Source organism: Scyliorhinus canicula, chromosome 1, assembly GCF_902713615.1.
Source record: "Scyliorhinus canicula chromosome 1, sScyCan1.1, whole genome shotgun sequence".
NCBI lineage: Eukaryota > Metazoa > Chordata > Chondrichthyes > Carcharhiniformes > Scyliorhinidae > Scyliorhinus > Scyliorhinus canicula.
In genome coordinates, this window is record NC_052146.1 from 205121392 (window position 1) to 205142084 (window position 20693).

The window sequence follows — 20693 nt, forward strand, 5'->3', positions numbered from 1 at the left end:
CAAAGATAAGTTTATGAGGAAATGCTGGAGAGTGCTATTGCCAATGGTTCAATCACTAAGGGCAAATAGGAGAACGGACACCCAGCCTCGTCCTCTGATGCAACCCAAAATGCTCCAAACTGACACTATTAGTCCGCACACTTGCCTTAGGAGCCCTGTACAATAATTTCACCCAGTTGACAAACCCCTGCCCAAACATGAACTGCCCTAACACCTCGCATAAGTACAGCCAGTCCACATGGTCAAACATCTTTTCTACCTCCCGGCCCGTCAAGGATATCATTATCATATTCAATGGCCTCCGAACATTGGCCCATAGCTGCCGCCCCTTCACAAACTGTGTCTGGTCCTCCTCCATCATCCCTGGTGCACAATTCTCTATCCGCACTGCCAGAACTTTTGGCAATAGCTTCACATCAGCATTTAACAATGATATCGGGCGGTACGACTCATACTGCTCTGGGTCTTTATCTTTCTTTAAAATGAGCAAGATAGACACGGGGGGAAGCTCACCCCTCCCCACTGACTTATTGTACATCTCCGCTAACAGGGGTTCCAGTTCCGAACCAAACCTCTTATAAAACTCTGCAGGGAACCCGTCCAGGCTCAGGGCCTTCCCCGACTGCATTGCCCCCACACACCGGGCACGACCTGTCCAGACTCGTATCCAGCACCGTATTAAACTCTCCCCCATGATCAGCTGGCGTGTGTGCAGGCACGGGATCTTTGCTATGATTCACTTCATAAACTCCACATCGCCCCAATTTGGGGCATAAAGGTTCACCAGCACCATGGGAGGGAGGGGTGGGTTGCCCTCCTGCTCACCATCACAAATCTACCCCCTAAGACCGCCACTGTGCTCCCCACGACAAAGGACACCTTCTTATTAACCAAAACACCACTCGCTCATCTTCATATCCAGTCCTGATGAAACACTTGTTCCACATATCCTTTCCTCAAGTGAGTCCACCACCTTCAAATGAGTCTCTTGCAAAAACACAACGTCCGCCTTCAGACTCCTCAAGTGCATGAACATGCTCAACCTCTTGACCGGCCCATTTAATTCCCTAATATTCCATGAAGTTAGCTGGGTCAGGAGGGGGTTAAACCCCCACACCCGTCAGTCATGTCTCCGCTTTAACCAGCTCCCAAAGGTCCACACCCCGTGCCCCTCTAGGGCCTCCCGAAGATGTTCGCTGCCATTATCCCTTCAGCAACTGCGCCACACCAACTTCGTCCATGTCAAACCCACTCCAACCCTCCCCCCCCACCATCACCAACCCAGAACAAGAAAACAAAAGCCACCACCAACTGTTCCGTGGACCACTGAGTGGGCAACGATGCCGCAGAGCTCTCTGCTATCATTCCTTCTATCGCACTCCTCGAAATCTCCTGGACTGACTGTTGCCCCTTGCAGTTGCAGTCCTTGTTTGATAGCGCTGAGACATGCCCACCCGAAGAAGAATCCTAGCCCTATCTGTTCCTGTAGTTTGTACCCCCATGAGTTTGTAATGAGGACCAAACAATTTCACCTCAAGCAGGAGCCACCAAATATGCGACCACTCATTCCATGGCCGCCACAGGAAGTGAAGGAAAAACCTTTTCACCCAGAGGGTGGTGGGAATCTGAAATTTGCTGCCGGAGTTGGTGATTGAGGCTGAAACGCTCGACTCATTTCAAAGGACCGGAGAACTGCATCTGAAGTTACTGTACCCTTCAGGGCTACAGACCGGATGCTGGAAAGTGGAATTAAAATGATCAGTTAGTTTCTTTTTGTTTGGTCAGCGCAGACTCGATGGGCCGAATGTCCTCTTTTTGCACCGTAATCTTTCCGTGGTTCTATGGTTTGATGTCTGGGTAGTGAAAAAAATTCAGCAACATATGTAAATAGTGCCTTTCATGTAAAAAAATGCCCCAAGGCGCTCGACGGGAGCATTATCCAAGAAAAATACAACACCAAGCCATATAAAGAGATATTCCAGATCTTAGAACATAAGCAGCTTAAGGCAGGGCCACCAGTGAAGGAGGAATTTAAAATCGAGAATGCTCAACAGGCCAGTACGAGATGAGTTTGGTGGTTTGTGGGGCTGGAGGAAATTACCAGATAGAGAGGGGCGGAGCCATGGAGGGATTTGAAAACAAGGATGAGAATGTTAAACTCAAGATATTGCTTGAACGGGAGCCACCATAGGTCAGCAAACACAGGAGTGATGGGCAAGTGGGACTTGTCAGCCAAGTCTTGGATGACCTCAGTTGAAAGCCACTTAAATTTCTTATCGATACTATCATATGGAAACCTCCCTCACCCCTTCCCACATCCACTCCTCGACACTTAACTTCATGGATCTCTCTCAAATAAAACTTTAATATAGGAATAAAAGCCTGAGCTAAAATTATAGAAGCTTTCACATTGGCTCTGTGCAGATTTCACTGCTTTTCTTGTTCGACTTGTGCCTTGTTTCCAGATAAATGTCTAAAATATTAAAACCAATTTATGAACTGAGCTTACCTTATAAAAATCAAATACAATCTACTCCCTTTAAATCTCCACAATTCAAAAATATTCCAAACTAATTTCCCATTTTAAAACCAGAAATGCAAATTATGAACTGGATTATTCTTTTCCTCATTGATTTAGTAAATTTACAATTTTCAAGACAATTTATGATTTTTTACTTTAAACTGTTTCGGACAAATGTTCCTTTAATTTATAACTAACCATTTAATTAAAAAATATGAAGCAATTTTAATCTCCACTCTTGTTTATCTCTCTCAGACACTTTGATGTATTTCTCTGAATTATTTAAATTTTAATTCTAACTGCAGCTTTGCTCACATTTCTTTCAGCTCCAATCTCTCAGTATTTGACCTCAAAGGTTTAAATTAATTCAGAATTATTATCTCCCTCTCTGCTAAATGTCTCCGCCCAGCCTTCAGCCCACTCCCTCCTGCAGCGTCTCACTTTCTGCCGATCATCCAAAAATACTCCCTCTATTTATAGCGCTAAGCCCTCCCCCTCCCCCTCCCTGAAGGGTGACTCGAGCCTCATGCTCCCCCCTTCCCAACAGTGGCTGATGTAAACTTTGGCCCATTCAGAGCCCCCGCGCGCGTTGTGCCTCCCTGGACACGTGAAGCGCATGCTCTCTTCACACCAGTGCTCGCGGTCACCGTCCAACTGTCAGAGGCAGCGCTCCGATTGGTGGCGCACGGGACACATGTTTCCCAACCAAAGCTAAAGTGGGGAAGTCGGTGCCGTTAATCAAGCATCACACATGCATGTGCCAGCAGGAATGCGTGTGCACACATTTATTATCCAATAAAAAAAGTAAAAGATTAAGTGACCTTTGTGCTTGAGATGTAAACTTTACACGTTGCAGCCAATTTAGGTTAGTTGGTTTCTTGGATGTGGTCAGATGTAGAAGATTTTGCAACAACTATGAGATCTCAATTCACTGGTAGGTTTCTAATATAGTCTCAAACTGGGTGATACTCTTATTCCAAAAGTGAGAGAGAGCAGCCTTCGGCCTGTTTCCTCTGCTGAAGACTTTCATGACATAGCCTGAGTCACTTGCAATCTCTCTCATGCCTGGCACCCTTGCCTTGAAACAGTTCACCCATTGTGTATTTCCTCGAGGTTTTGGGTGTGGCAGCCATTGTTTCAATATCTCCTACTTTGCATTTTTAATGCCTCTTCCTTAGACAGTTACAGTTCCTTTGACGGGTATCTGGATTAGCGGAAATGCCTCTCTTCACACTTCCTGAAAGTGATTTGTTGGTTTCTCACCTTCACCTGGGAATGTGGCATGGAGTTTTAAGCAGTTTGTTATGTCTCAGCTCAAATTGCAAAATTTCCAATGAGTTAAAAGTTGCAAATCATATTTTCAAAAACATTGAGAATGTTTCAGAATCACAGAAGTTATAATGGTTTTAATTGGAGTTTACAACTCCTGACACATAACCCCTTTTGTATCTGCGTCATCACAACATGTACGTGACCACCTAATCCATAATATATTTGTGTGGTGGGGAATAATATACTGTGAGCTCATCCAAAACTGTGCTTCCTACTTCCTTCCACATGTTGTTCACCTAAAACCCAAGCGCTCACTGAGCGGCATTCAGCAACATCTCCATTTTTAAATGCTCCTTGTTTTCAAATCTCCTTCCATGTCCCCACCTCTCCCTTACCTCCTCAAGTCCAACAACCCTCCAACATCTCTACACTTGTATTGGTCGAGTCGTTCGTGCATACACGGCTTTCATTGCTTCACTATTGTCATCCTGTTTTCTCTCCAATGTTAATCCCCTTCGGGTCCTCCTCTTTGACCAAGCCTTTAATCACCAAACCTGGCTCTTTTTGTGGTTGGTGTCAAATTTTACTCGAAAGTGCTCCTCTAAAGCACCTGGGGCAATAATGAAGTCGTGAGAAATGCAAATTGTTTGTTTCTAAAACTGGAATTGCATTCCCGGACAACCTACTTCCAAACTGGAAACATTATCCACGGTTTTTCATGAACTGGATTTCAAATAACTTGCACAGCAGAATGGGCTGGCCAGATGCCACAATCCCCTTTTTCTTGCAGCTATTAGTATGAACATTGTCACTTTAAGGAAGTGTGAATTGTGTTTTCCGCATAGTAAATTGGCTGTGTCCTTTTGACAGTGAGGGATGAAAGCTTTGAATGAGGGGAATGGGAGAGAACAGCTTTGTTGGGTTAAGTAATAAGCGCCATTTGGTAAGCAGGCTGGGCGGGCAATTTTCTTCAGAAAAGTCAGAGCAATTCAATTCATCCTGAAGACTGTCTTAGCTTTAGGAAGTATTTATCCAATATTTGGGGCAGCACGAGAGCACAAGTGGATAGCACTATGGCTTCACAGCGCCAGCGTCCCAGGTTCGATTCCCCGCTGGGTCACTGTCTGTGTGGAGTCTGCACATTCTTCCTGTGTCTGCATGGGTTTCCTCCGGGTGCTCCGGTTTCCTCCCACAGTCCAAAGACGTGCAGGTTAGGTGGATTAGCCATGATAAATTGCCCTTAGTGACCAAAAAGGTTAGGATGGGTTATTGGGATAGGGTGGAAGTGAGGGCGTAAGTGGGTCGGTGCAGACTCGATGGGCCGAATGGCCTCCTTCTGCACTGTATGACCCACTTAAGCCCTCACATTCACCCTATCCCCGTAACCCAATAACCTCCTAACATTTTTGGTCACTATGGACAATTTATCATGACCAATCCACCTAACCTGCACGTCTTTGGACTGTGGGAGGAAACCCACGCAGACATGGGGAGAACGTGCAGACTCCACACACACACAGTGACTTAGCGGGGAATGGAACCTGGTACGCTGGCGCTGTAAAGCCACAGTGCTATCCACTGTTCTTTGTTCTAAAGTACTTGTGCTACCGTGCTGCCCATATCACAATACATTAACGATGAAGACAATCAAACTCAAGCAGAAATCATGCCCTTGACAAACCCCGCCAAGTAAGAATTTCTACAAAATCCTGCACTGCAATGCTGCCAGAAATGACCGTTGGCTATGTAAATTGGGTGGATCAAAATATTCAGTTCAGGCTCCTTTCCTCCTGCAGTTGAATTATTTTTCTGTCAGTAAATAGCTTTCCCGCCAATCAATCATGCCCTTTTCGCTTATTGCCTAACTTGTTTCTAATAACAGGCTTGAGCTATGCGCGTCATTCTCTGTGTGCGAGATAAATCTTCAGTAAAGCTGCAACAGTTTTCCTAAAGAATCCATGACCACTTTACTGTCGGCCACAAAAAATAAGTCCTGGGCAGTTCTTGTTCCCAATCTGCACCTTGGTCTGCGGCATCTATCTTTCCTTTTCCAGAATCTTATGTGCCATCAACTCTCTTCCTGAAAAGGTGGTGGAAGCAGAGTCTTTGAACATTTTGAAGGCAGTGGTTGATAGATTCTTGGTAAATAAGGACAGGGGGTGAAAGTTTATCGGGGGTAGATGGTATGCAGATTTGACGTGACTGTCAGATTAGCCATGACCTTAGTAAATGTCGGAGCAGGTTCGAGGGGCTGAATGGTCTGCTCCTGCTCCTTGTTTATATGTACGATCAAGTGTTACATTTTATACATGTGGATGGATCCAACGGGTAGGATATTAATTTGGAGTCATGGAGGAAGCTGGGAATATCGGAATCACAGGTTAAATGGCAGAGACTGATTTGTCTCTGTTTCCTGTCAGATTGCGAGGCCGGGAGCAGCAAGTTTAAAGTAAGCAATGGGGACATGAGGAGAAAGGTTTTCACGTAGCGAGTGGTTAGGATTTGGAATTCGCTGCCTGAGAGTGTGCTGGAGTCAGATTCAATCGAGGCTTTCAAGAGGGAATTGGATTATTATCTGAAAAGGACGGATGGAATGTGACACAGTGGTTAGCATTGCTGCCTACGTCGCTGAGGACCTGGGTTTGAATCCTGGAGCTGGGTCCCTGCCCGTGTGGACTTCGCACATTCTTCCCATGTCTGCATGAGTTTCACCCCCACAACCCAAAGATATGCAGCGTAGGTGGATTGACCACGCTAAATTAATTTTTTGGAAAAATTTAATTGGAAAAATAAATAATTGGGTACTCTAAATTTATTTTTTTTAATTATCTGAAAAGGAAAAACTGTGCAAAGTTACATGGAGAAGGTGGAGAAATGGCAGCACGTGAATTGCTAATCCAGAAGGCTATTCATTGAGATGGGACAGACATGATGGGCCAAATGGCCTCTTTCTGTGCTGTGACAATTGTGTGATTCTGTGAAATGAAGCCAAGCCAACTTCAAACACACGTGTTGCGATTGGATTGCAACTTCAGACAATAAACTGTGCAGAGTTTGAAAGCACCCTTGTTCTCCGGCCAGCTGTGCACGTTGTATAATCAAGGTATCTTTTCATTTTCTTTCCATTTGCACAAAGCCACAGGTATGATTACTTTCCCAACAGGGATGCAGAGCAGGTGTACCTGGGGTAAAGTGCACCATTTCAATGAGTACTCTCTCCAAAACAACAGTCAGCTCTGAATGAGTGGATGTTCAGAATAAGCAGTTGTTTTAATGAATGAGCCTGTTCAAGACTAAGCAGCATAATGACAACCAAGGACGGAAGTCTGCAGTGAGTCTTTCTGCAAGCTATAGAACATGGGGGCAATCCAAAAGTCCCTGCGTAAAAGAGTTATTTATTTCCACCCTACCTAGAAAAGGATCATTGCTGGGAATGTATGGCTTCCCGCATAAAGCTGGTTGTATCTTGTCCTGTAAATCCGCTGTCATCTCTTGAATGGTTTACCATTGAAGTGTGTAAGCTGTGCAAAGAAGTGTCCATTTCTTGGCAAGCGAACATCAAAATTGGCCTTGGTGACAATAAGGTGGCTTGACTTACAGTTCTGTCACCTTGGCGGATACTGTGGTTGCTAATGGTAACAGCTTGCTCTGTTGTAAGCTGTTAGGATAATTGCTAACCCTTTATCCTCCCCAGCACGACACACACTACCTCTTTAAAGTCTCATCATCGCTTTCCAATTATTTACTTGTCAGTCTAGTAATTTGAAAATTAGTCCACTTTGTCGACCGACCGACGACCAATGTGGTCACAGCAAACAATTACAATAGATTTTAATTTAAAAAATGGCCAGATTGGTTAAATTTAAACAGTGGTGTTTTTTTATTGTAGTATTCAATCCTGACCTCCAAAAAGCCTATGAGGTACTGCTGCTTTCAATTAATCTCCTTCCTGCATTTGTACATAATCATAAATTGCCCTTTGTGTTTCAATTATTGTAAATGTTTCTTTGTTAACTGAACACGATTAATCAGAACAATATGCCTGTTATCTTGTTGTAATTAAACTCTGGCATTCAACATCCTCTATTCTCTTCATTTCTGACAAAAGCTGGATCCTGATTTTTGGGGGATGTAGTTAATTTGTGTGCTGGTTTTCTCTAATAAACTGTTTTTTATTCAATTATTTGGCATACTTTAGTTTTATCTTTCATTTTAATTACGCTTTCATGTTTGTGTTGCATAAATGGCATTGCAATTCTTTAATTCCAACCACCCCTGCATCCTTCAGTTTAACCTCCTTCAACAGGCTCTGTAAAACCCTGATTATCCCCTTTTGTGACCCGGTGTAACATTTTGCTTGTTAGCACTCCTGTGAAATGACCCGGGGTGTTCGACCATGTTGAAGGTGCTTTGTGATTGCAAGATGCCGTTGCTTAGTTTGAACTGCCTGAGTGAGTGGTCAGGATAAAGCAGCAAGTGATACAATAATGAGACCCCTTGGGGACAAGGAATTTGCACTCGTGCAGTAACCCTGGATTATTTAAACTGGTTACACTGGCACAGGTGATAGTTTGCTGACTCTTGAATGAATTTATCTTGGTGTTAGCGCCGATGTGAATGTTGCATCTCTTACAAAAGGAACCTATCAGCTAACAAGCCTGAGAGGTACAATAAAGTAGGCACTGAACTTCCAGCTCTGAGACCTTGGTCAAATTTAGCCCAGTCTTATAGAATGCCAGCCTCCTCTGTATGTTGGTACAAGTGGGCCCTCTGTTAACAATGTTTACCCAGGGCTGGATTCTCCGACTCCCCCCGCCATTTGTATTCGGCAGCGAGAGACGGCGCGCCGCTCGCTGATGGCAAGATTCATTGTTCCAGCCACTATAAATGGGATTTCCCATTGAGGTCACCCCACACCCACACTGCTGGGAAACTCACGGGTGGGGTGCATGACCAACAGGACCAGAGAATCCCACCGCAAGCGAACGGCTAGAAAATTCGGGCCCCAATCTGCACTAAAAAGGCCAATTCTTCAACCAAGCTAGTCGAGGCATTCAAAAAAGTATTAGATGATTGCTTGTGTAGAAACAATGTTCAGAGGTACAGGGAAAAGACAAGGGATGACACTAAGCCAGGATGCTTGTTTGGACAGCTGGTACAGACATGATGGTCCAAATGGCCTTCTTCTGCGCTGTGACAATTCTGTGATTACACTATGGAAGGACAATCATATTTGACACTGAAATCTTCCAGTGAATATCTCAATACACAATAATCCCTCACCCCCAAAGTGTGCAGCAAAGGTATCGACTGACCAGTATGATCCAGCTTTCTTCATTAAAACAACAACATTGTGCAGTTCCTTCCATTTTTTGCGGGCTCTGTCTCTGATGAATCTTTTCAGCATTTAAGGGACAATAGTAACTCGTAGAAAGATAGATGTCAACTTAATGTATGCTGTTTGCAATCTATAATTTTTGATAGTGCCACACAGGAGCATAGACCAGGATTTCTTTATATTTTTGATATTTGTTTGCTTTGATTTGCAGTTTTAAAACAAGTCTCAATCAACTCCTTTTTGGGCAAAGATCCACAGCCAAAATGACCCAGGAATGGGGTAATTTCACTGAGAAACCAAGAGTCATGAATGCAAAGAAAGACACACTCGTACTGCACAAGCTGCTGGGCTTTTGGGCAAAGGTGTGTTGAAGGATGTTTATTCTGCACCTAACTGTATGTGGTGGCTCAAGGCAATACCAGGGAGACTTTCAGCATAATTGAATAAGGGTTCATTGGTAACATGTAAAAGTGAACTGTAGACAGGCACAGAGTCACTAAACAGGTCTTCACTATCTGGCTTCAAGGTCCACTCTGCCTAGGAGCCTGCTCCCAGGGCCTGGCGCTTTGTACCCATTGGGCGGGTTTTGCGTACTCCTACGTGATAGGCTCCGAGCAGGTCACATTGACGGCGCAAGCTCACCCCTTAAAGGAGCGGTGCTACCACACTGTGTTTTACCTGACCTGGGTTTTTTTGTTAATGTTGAGGCTGGGTAGACTTGGAAAGGTTCCATTTCCCAACATTTCTCGAGAGCAAAATTAATTTTACTTTTTTTTAAATGAACCACTGAGTTTCCCAGGGACACATATAAAAGAAAACATCCCAAATGAAAAACCTGTATTTTTAGAAAATAATTCATTTACAATTGGAGCAGCATGTGGAACTTCAGTGATAAAACTGATGCCCTTAACTCAAAAGGTTCCAGGTTCAAGGCCCACTGCAGGGCTTGAGCACAAAAATCCAGGCAGATATTCCAATGCAGTATTGAGGAAGTGCTGCACTGTCAGAAGCGTTACCCTTCCGATGAGATGTGTGAAGGTCTTAGGACAGAAACAGTTACATGTTCAGCCAGAGACATTTGGGAGTCGAACTGCGCAAGCAGTTAAACACAAATCCTTTGTTCTCACTTTCCAGCAGACTCCCTCTGCTGGTGCATGTGTATGGTAGCCTCAAGTGGACAAAATGCAGAAAGCAAACTTCAATAAACTACAAGATGTTAAAACGAGGCATTATTTCCCTGCTTAGATGTATATAAAAGATTACATGAAGAAGGGGTTGAATTATCACTGGTGACCTGACCAATATTTATCCTTCAATCAACATCACAAAAACTAATTTTTTAGTTACTATTATATTGCTGCTTATGGATGTTTTTGTACATAAATTGGCACCTACATTACAACAGTGATCACTTACTTAGATGACTGTCAGGTGCTTTGAGAGGCTCGGTGGTCATGATAGGCACAGTTTGGTGCTCGTCTTTCATTTAACTGCCCCATCTTGTCACTTTTGAATATATTTATACTTTTGGAATGAATTGGCATTAGATTTTGGCTTTTCACTGAAAATCTTTCACCAACGTTAGCTGAGTATGGCTTTGCTTTGCTTATTTCATGCTTCACAGTCCATCTGGCTATGGAGATTTGCAAGCATGTTGTCTCACTGGCTATCCTGGAACTCATTGTGGTAATAGCCCTCCCAAGCGTTTGCAGTTAGAAACTAACCCTCTTGCATTTGACGCAAGACTGGCTGCATGGGTTTCCTGGAGAAGTCCAACATGGCAGAGAGGGTCAAAGTTAAGAAGTTAAAATGCTCCATACTGTCACCCAGTGGCCAGAACCTGAAACTGTAGGAAGTGTCGGTGGGGAATGCTTTGCCGCCAATAGTGGTTGCCTTGCAGATATTACAATTCCCAGAGTCCTATCCGTCGAGACCAGGATAAGGTCTCAGGACATGGTGGGGGAACGAAGCCCAGAGGGCTGGGCAGTGGGGATGGGTGAGGGTGTTGTTGGAGAGACCGGGGGGGAGCATCGCTGGTGGGTCTACCCTGTGGGGAGGTGCCCAATGTTGAAAGAGGGCTGTTGATGGAGGTGCCGCCCGAATGCTCTTTTCCATCTGAGACATGAGCAGGGTCACCTTTTGAGCCCCCCCCCCCAGCCTGCCCTGTGCCAAATTCCAACCCCACGGCTGCTGAACGTCAGCCTGAAAATTGAGGCCAGACGGGGAACGGCCCTTCAGTGGTCAGTAATTTACAGCCAACCTAGGCCAAGCCCGTCCCACTGTAAAACTGCGGTGAATTTAGAGTAAACGGAAGGCTGGTTGGTAGGCAATCGGGGGATTTCCCAGCCCTCCCCATCTGCAAACCGACTGGTTGGGGAACATAAAATTCTGTCCCAAGTCTCAGAGCATTTCTTTGCCAGTGTTCTGTCACACTAATAGAATAAAAAACATTGTGACGAAAGTCACCAGAAAAAGGTTACATACAAACATCACAGGATAAATGCAGCACGGTAGCACAAGTGGATACCACTGTGGCTTCACAGCGCCAGGGCCACAGGTTCGATTCCCCACTGGGTCACTGTGCGGAGTCTGCATGTTCTCCCCGTGTCTGCGTGGGTTTCCTCCGAGTGCTCCGGTTTCCTCCCACAGTCCAAAGACGTGCAGGGTAGGTGGATTGGCCATGATAAATTGCCCTTAGTGACCAAAACGTTTAGGAGGGGTTATTGGTTTACGGGGATAGGGTAGAAGTGAGGGCTTAATTGGGTCAGAGCAGACCCGATGGGCCAAATGGCCTCCTTCTGCACTGTATGTTCTATGTTCTATTATTGGCACGTTTAAAGGTAGAAAGCTCACAGGCACTTATTTGAAGAGTATTTCCAATGTGACAAAATTATGTTTTGAATAACGGATGGAAAGATTACTGCTTTGCATCATATCCATACATATATTTTTATATCCATTCATGGCAGTGATGGACAATCTGCGGCCCGGGGGCCACATGCAGCCTATCTGGACTCTGAGTGGAGCCCATGAGACATTTTATTGACCGTTGCCCACTCGCAGGGTTGCCACATTCCGCTGATTTACGTTCACATAGTTTTTTTCCTTCCAGTATGACTGAAGTGAAATGCACATAAAGCAAAGGTGGGTGAAGTGAGGTGCCTGCTGATTGCTCACATTGACTGTGAGAGCCGTGCAGTCCCTCTGCATCCAAAGTGTCAATATTTATTTTGTTTTTACAATTTGAGGTTGATAGCAATTCTATCGATATATAAATGATTCAACATTTTCTGTAACTCGTTATGAAATATTCAGCGTGTATTAAATCTGTTTAATCTCATAGGGCCATGGTTAACGAACAAGCCCAATTTCAATCTTGCGGCCCACTTAGACGAAGGAGGATCACTCATGCGGCCTAGGTTGCCCATCACTGTTTCATCGGGTGTGGGCATCACTGGCTAGGCTAGCATCTATTGCTCATCTCTAATTGCCCTTCCGAATATGGCGGTGAGCTGCTTTGTTGAACCACCCCGGTCCATGTGGTGTAGGAACATCCACAGTGTTGATCCAGCACAAAACTATTCATGCATAGTGGTTAGCACAGTTGTTCACAGCTCCAGGGTCCCAGGTTCGATTCCCGACTTGGGTCACTGTCTGTGCGGAGTTTGCACTTTCTCACTGTGTCTGCGTGGGTTTCCTCCGGGTGCTCCGGTTTCCTCCCACAATCCAAAGATGTGCAGGTTAGGTGGATTGGCATGATAAATTTCCCTTAGTGTCCAAAAAGGTTGGGTGGGGTTACTGGGTTACGGGGATAGGGTGGAGGTGTGGGCTTAGGTAGGGTGCTCTTCCCAAGTGCCAGTGCCGACCTGATGGCCTCCTTCTCCACTGTAAATTCTATGATTCTATGCCTAGTTGCTTGTTTATGCAACTTCACTTTGAATCTCCAGTCACTTGCCTTCCAAATAATAAAGATTGCGTTGGCAACATCGACGCAAGATTTAGTGCCTCGTTTGCCCATTTTGCAGTCTTTTCTCCTCCAACAAAGCAATCACTTGCTTATATCTGTGACGGATGTTACAATAATTCAAATGTTTCAAAGCTGCGCAGTCCCAGACCTTTATTTAAAAACAAATGCGCAAAGGTCCCAACAGCGGTTTCAACAAACTCGACATAGCTCCAGAAAAGCTGAAACCGCAAGAACAATCTTGATGAATGACACAGTGATTATATGGCACGGTAACATAACTCTAGGGTTTTCCTGTACTTCTGCATTGATACTTGAGGCCAAAACAAGTACATGGAAGATTGAAGGGAAAACTCAAATGTTGAAGATATAATATTTATGGTGCATTTCAAAGGGGGCATGCTCCCTCAGAAACATTCAAATTTAAATTAAATATTACAAGATTTTTAAGCTTAAATATTAAGAAATTCCATTTGGAGTTGTAACAGATCAAGCAGATTGTCTTGCAACCAAACGTTGTCCCGACAGTCAGACTCCAACATCCAACTTTGCTCAGGTTTACAAATATGTGTTGCACCCTCTAAACTCAGTTCACCATTGTTTTATGATGATGCAAACACAAACAGATCAGTGTGACCTTATTGAATGGTGGAGCAGACTCATGGGGACAAATGTCTGGCTTCCGATCCTATTTTTGTAAATTTTTATGCATCCCATCTAATCTCTTAATCTCTCGCAAGAGACCATTTACTTTTCCAGCCTTCCCAGTTTATACATCTTCTTGCTGACTGGTGTTCTTTTCCTTGTTCCAAGCCGGTGGGGAAGATTTAATTATTCTTATATTGACAACTACCCCCCCCCCCTTAACAACTACCCCCCCCCCCCCCCCCCCCCCCCCCCCCACCACCACCACCACCACCACCACCACCACCACCATCTCCGACCACACATTGCATTCTCTGTAGTTGCTGGCGCTCTGCACTCTTCCTCACCACTTCCAGGTTCTCTCTCATTCTCATTCAAAACTGCGCAACTGGCTTATATCACTCTCCCTGCAGCCTTCATTTCTGCTTCCCTCTATTGCCATCCGTCAACTAACCCCCCCCCCCCCCCAAACACTTTCATTGCCACTTATTTACTACATTCCAGCTTCACTAATTTACCACAATCCAGTCCTGCCTAGTTACCACAATCCAGTCACGCCTATTTACCACAATCCAGTCCTGCCTATTTACCACAATCCAGTCCCGCCTATTTACCACAATCCAGTCCCGCCTATTTACCACAATCCAGTCCTGCCTATTTACCACAATCCAGTCCCGCCTATTTACCACAATCCAGTCCCGCCTATTTGCTACAATCCAGTCCCGCCTATTTACGAAATCCAGTCCCACCTATTTACCGCAATCCAGTCCTGCCTAGTTACCACAATCCAGTCCTGCCTAGTTACCACAATCCAGTCCTGCCTATTTACCACAATCCAGTCCTGCCTATTTACCACAATCCAGTCCCGCCTATTTACCACAATCCAGTCCCACCTATTTACCGCAATCCAGTCCCACCTATTTACCACAATCCAGTCACACCTATTTACGACAATCCAATTGCACCTATTTACGACAATCCAATTGCACCTATTTACCACAATCCAGTCACACCTTTTTACCACAATCCAGTCACACCTATTCACCACAATACCATAATCCAGTTCCACCAATTTACGACAAGCCAGTTCCACCTATTTACCACAATCTAGTTCCACCTATTTACCACAATCTAGTTCCACCTATTTGCCACAATCCAGTCCCACATACTTTCCATAATTCAGTTCCACCTATTTACCACAATCCAGTCCCACATACTTGCCATAATTCAGCTCCATCTATTTACCACAATCCAGTCCCACCACAATCCAGTTCCACCTACTTGCCATAATCCAGTTTCGCCTACTGACCACAATCCAGCTCCACCTATTTACCACAATCCAGCTCCACCTATTTACCACAATCCAGTTCCACCTATCTACCACAGTCCAGTTCCACCTATCTACCACAATCCAGTTCCACCTATTTACCACTATCCAGCTCCACCTACTAACCACATTACAGTTCCTGGGTGGGATATAGCGGTCACGATGCGCCCAAAAAGCAGCGTGGCGCAACACGGCTGCTAGATGTCGGGAAATCCCACTTCTGGGATCTACCCAGCTTGTCACGCCTCACGAGATATAATGAGATTTTGCGAGCTGGTGCAATCATTTTCTTGCAAATCTGTTTTTGGAGCAAGTCAGCTAGTCTTACTTTAATATTCATTCACAAGATCTATCCATGGCGTTGGATCAAATTCCCTTGCTTTGGAGATCTCAGGCGAGTGCCGTGCAGTGCTGGTCTTCATAATTGGGGATCAGGAAAAATGGCACTTGTGGGGGTCTCTCAGGGGATTGAGGTGTCCACATGCATGCCCTCTGGGCAGGGTGGTGCCTTGGCATTGTTGTGCCACCCTAGCACTGCTGTGCCACCCTGGCAACCTGGCACCACCAGCCTGGAACCCTGGCAGTGCCACCTGGGTGCCAGCCTGGCACCGTCAAGATGCCCTGGTGGCACTGCCAGCTGGAAGGGGCCAAGATGCCAAGCTGGCATTTTTTGCACAACGGTGACCCGGCAGGGGGGAGAGCCCTGTGTGGGTGATGTGGGGATGGCTGGAGACCCCCTTATAGTAAGTTAGGGCTTGGGGGAGCAGTTTGGGGCTCGAGAGCCAATCTTGCGCTGCACTGAGAAGTTCCAGCGAGCAGAGCTCCACACTGCAGAAAATGGGGCTAAGTGTAGCCTCCTTGGGGAGTTCCCCCTGAGGCCCCGAGCTATTTGGATGGGCGTTGATAGCGGAGTGCCGGGAAACACCCAGCTAATTGTGTGGGCTATGGGACTCTGTGCCCATTTGGGTGGATCGCACCCCTTATCTGGATCCTCCAATCCTCTCAGCACTGTTCAAACCACTACTTACAACATTTTTCTACATCAGGTGGGAACTCAGCTTCTAAAGAGAGTGCTCATCTACAACATCGAGAGACCAGCCCAAGTTATCAAGAAAGAAAGAACTTGGGTTCCTTAGAGTAATTTTCATGGCCTCAGTGCCAATCCCAAATTGCATTACAGCCAATGAACCAATCTCTCAGAATAAATATACTGATTGCTTCTGCTCCGACCAGTGGTAAAAAAAAATGCTCCAGCAAAATAAACATCCTGAAATTCCAAACTATTGGCTGTTGACATATAGCACAAGATATGTAAGGTAAAGGAGAGTGTCTGTCATTTATAATCTTTATGAGATAATAAAACAACTGTTGGCAGTTTTCTAGTTATAACTGATTAGCGTTTGCACTCCTTTGGAAAAGTGACCTTATTTAAAGCAGTACAGATAGCGATAGACAATCAGTGAGTTATGTCAATAGCAATTTCACATGTTTATTATTTTAGTATTTAAGAGTAATCAATATTTGCATATACCTTTAGAAATTATTGATAATGTGGCATGTCTCAGCAACAAAGCACGTTTTTAAAATATTCAAACAATGTGTTGCTTCTTCAGTGCTAAGGTTAGAGACATAATGGAACTGCTACAGAACCCTAGGAAAGGGGTGCATGCTCGAAATTAGCAGGTTTCTGAGAGCATATTGAAAAGTGGAAACAAAATAGAGGGCAAAATTAATTAGAGAGTTGTGTGTTAACAGTTGAGTGTGAATGGTAGAAGATTTGGGGCAGGGAAGCACGGTGGCACACTGGGTGAGCACTGCTGCCTCACGGCGCCGAGGTCCCAGGTTCAATCCCGGCTATGGGTCACTGTCTGTGTGGAGTTGCACATTCTCCCCATGTTTGTGTGGGTTTCGCCCCCACAACACAAAGATGTGCAGGATAGGTGATTGGCTTTGCTAAATTGCCCCTTAATTGGAAAAATGAATTGGGTACTCTAAATTTTTTTTTAAAGATTTGGGAGATAAGATCAGCCAGCAGTGAAAAATCGGCTTGTAGTGATTTTGGCCTGATTCTTCCCACTGAAGTTCACAGAACGATAGTCCAACTCTTTCCTCAGACTCACTTCCTCAGCTCACTGTTGCTTTCACTTGATTTGAAAAGAAAAGTCTTGATGATATTACCCAAGTCAGTGGAATTTAAAAACTGGCACAGTGAAAAATCAGCTGCTGATCGCCACAACGTTGTTTCGCACTGCCGATGTGGACCAGTTTCACCTCCATTAATAGACCAGGGTGGAGGCCCCCCAGAATGGAAAAGCAGTAAAAATGGGGAAATAAAAATGCTGGTTTGAACTCATCTTGTATACCTTAAAATGGAGCATCAATAACACTGGGAAAAAAGAATACTGGCCAGGATTCTCCCCTACCCGGCGGGGCGGGGGGTCCCAGCGTGTCGGAGTGGCGTGAACCACTCCGGTGTCCTGCCGCCCCAAAGGTGCGAAATTCTCTGCACCTTTAGGGGCCAAGCCCTCACATTGAGGGGCTAGGCCTGCGCCAGCCAGGGCCGAAAGGACTTTGCCGGCCGGTGTAAGTCCGCGCTGGCGCCGGAGCATCAGCGGCTGCTGACGTCATACCGGCGCAGGCGCAGGGGAGGAGGTCTCTTCCGCCTCTGCCATGGTGAAGGCCATGGCAGAGGCGGAAGAAAAAGAGTGCCCCCACGGCACAGGCCCGCCCTCCGATCGGTGCCCCCCCCCCCCGGGGTCAGGTCGCCCTGCGCCAGGACCCCGGAGCCTACTCGCACCACCAATCCCACCGGTCAGGTAGGTGGTTTAAACCACGTCGGCGGGTGAGGTTTGTGGTGGGACTTCGGCCCATCGCGGGCCGGAGAATCGCCACGGGGGGCCCGCCGACTGGCACGGGGTGGCCGCTGACCGGCGCGATTCCCGCCTCCGCCCAATCTGGGGGGGGGGCGGAGAATTCGGAACACGGCAGGGGTGGGATTGACGCCGGCCCCGCAATTTTTGTGGGGGGGGGGGGGGGGGTGGTCGGAGAATTCCGCCCACTGTCTCGCATCCCTTAAAATGGAATACCAGTAAAAACCGGGAAATAAGAATACAGGTCCAAACCTTTCGTTTCCTTTTGGGGATGACAGATATGGTGAACAGGGAAGGGTTTTTTTCACTTTGGTAACATTTGTTTTCAAGCTTAAGAGCAGTAGAGATTGAGGTGAGACAATTTGACCAATGGAATCTAGTACATTCTCTTTCCCCATATGTTTTCTGCACTGTAATTTGCATAATTCTTATATTTGTAATGCCCCAGCTCACATTTTGCTTTGTCGGCGCAGCATGTTTTTTCAATTATCGGTACTGACTAGTGGAGTTCCCGTCACCTTGCCGACAGAGAGTAAGAGCATTGTGTGTTTTATAAAGAAAGCAATAGAACAAGGAGATGAATTGAACACGGAGGATTTAATCAACTAATTTATAACAGGAATAAAATTGTATAATTATTTAAGTGCTAGTTGGTGGGCCCAGTGAATGAATAATTTATCTTAACTTGATAATCAGAGACATTACTTTAGATATACAGTCTGAGAGGAATCATGGATTGGTACAGATCAATTAAATATGGAAGATGCCCTGAATTAATTTGCCGCAGCGGGAGAATGGTTTCATTATTTAACGTTTGGACAGTAAATGGATGAAAAAATGTCATTGAATTTTTTTTTGGTGCTGAGGAATATTAAAAATTAAGATGGCAAGCTTTTGTTCAAAGAGCAGGAAAACGGATAAAACCACCTTGTGGAAAATCACCTGTATGTAAAAATAGTTTAAAAATAAAAATTGGCAACAGTGTTTTTCTCAAAGAAAATTAGACAGCAAAAAGTAACGGTATCATAAATATAATTGCTAAGTGATGATAATTAGCCATAGTCCATGAAGGACCAGAGACACCTGTCTCCATTAGAGTCGCACAACTGGTTATATAGCTTGATGGGCACCACACCATTTTAAGCATGGGGTAAGGCAAGGGGGCAAGCCTCCCATGAACTGCCATAGCCTGTGCAGAGATTGAACCCATGCTGCTAGTATTATCTACCCCCACTAGTTAGCAACTTGGTTAGCTTTGTTGGCTAGATGGTTAAAGTGCGATGCAGAATAATGCCGATAGTACAGGTTCGGTCCCCATACCAGTTCTGCTAGTTATAGAGGCCTACCTTGCCCCTCAAGCGAAATGTAACCATTTGTCTGTCTCTCTCTCTCTGTAATCGAGAGAGATGCTTGTGGGCTAGGTCTAATCACCATTTACAACAGTATCTAGAATTGATTACATATTGATTACCCCTACTTCACAGATCATTCGGAGAATGGAAACGGTGGAGTGCTATTAGAAACGGGTGACATGAGCAAGGTCAAACATACTCATTTGGAACAGGGGTATGCTACTCGAGAATTAGAGTGGCATTCCAAAGATTGCCTCGCACCACTGGTGAAGAGCTGGAGTATAGGGGAAGTGACCACATTATTGTGACCAGTAGGAGAAAATGGCCCAGAGTTTTGCTCCTGGGTTGGGTTCACAAAGGTGGGAGAATTTCTGGCTCTATGGGGCAGAACTTTTCAGCCCAATCCATCCCCTCCACCCACTACTCTTTGCCTTTGCCTCCTCGATGCCAACTCACCTAGTATAATTTGACAGTTCTTTGACAGCTTTGACAGTTCCAATATGGTTATGTACTTTGCACACACAATCATGTTTGCTATTAAAAATACCAGTGGTTGCCTTATCTTTCCTGGGTGCCATGCCTCTCCCAAAGGTGTCCTTGGGCTCTAAGCAAAGGAGCATCTCACCTCTCCAAAGGGTATCCTGGCTATCCAAATGTATCCACCAAGTTCAGACGGTCCCCCCCTTACCTGGTCTCATCTGTGTAATTTGGGCTTCACATTCCTGGCCTACCAAAATAACACTTCCGTGGAAGATTGCTAATGATTTGAATGGCTGGCTGCCTCGGGAAACTGAGTATATGTGAATGCTGGCCCAACTCCAGTCCCTCATCTTCAAAAGTAGAAAATTACGTATTTGGATGCAGGACTTAGAATTGCCATTCATTTCTGGGATTTTTGCCACAACGGATAAACTCTCAATCCTAGTGAAAATCAGTGCTCTTTTTTGTAATTTTATAACAATGGAGTTAACTTTACAACAGTGGAATAGGGAGAAAGGATGCGAATGAGGCAATGTGGTCAGGGCGGATGGTCAGGGCGGATAGTGAGGGGAATTAGAGAGAGAGAGAGAGGAGGAAAGCGACGGCGTGAGCAAGGAAGTCAGGGGATTGGGGAAAGTCGGGGACACTGGATGAGGTGAGAAGATAATATGAGGAATAGAAACCATGAAATTAAGAATAAAGTAAATTTTGTTCCAAAAACTCAGCATAGTTTGTTGTGGAAGATAACCTTTGGAGGATAGCGGGATGAATCGATGAGAATTTGGCAGTCAAGGTGCACACTGTGAAGAGGGCAGTTTATTTTTGTATTTATTTTTTCATGGCTAGGCCAGTATTTATTGCCCATCCTGAACTACCCTGAGAAGGCAGTGGCGGTGTGCTATCTTCTTGAACTGGAGTAGTCCA

General features: G+C 45.3%; 1 protein-coding gene across 3 annotated transcripts in view; it reads left to right on the plus strand.

The window, feature by feature from the left end:
* The window catches only part of LOC119971165 (1-phosphatidylinositol 4,5-bisphosphate phosphodiesterase beta-1), a 983652-nt gene that overhangs the window by 352875 nt on the left and 610084 nt on the right, over positions 1 to 20693 (plus strand). The window contains exons 1-2 of one of the 3 annotated variants that reach the window (XM_038806370.1): positions 3364 to 3455; positions 9343 to 9493. The exons of the other annotated variants lie outside the window; for them this stretch is intronic. Of the exons in view, the coding sequence (XP_038662298.1) occupies positions 9395 to 9493 (99 nt within the window). The 5' untranslated portion in view covers positions 3364 to 3455; positions 9343 to 9394. Of the gene's footprint in view, positions 1 to 3363; positions 3456 to 9342; positions 9494 to 20693 lie in introns of those variants that run through there. 3 annotated transcript variants of the gene reach the window in all.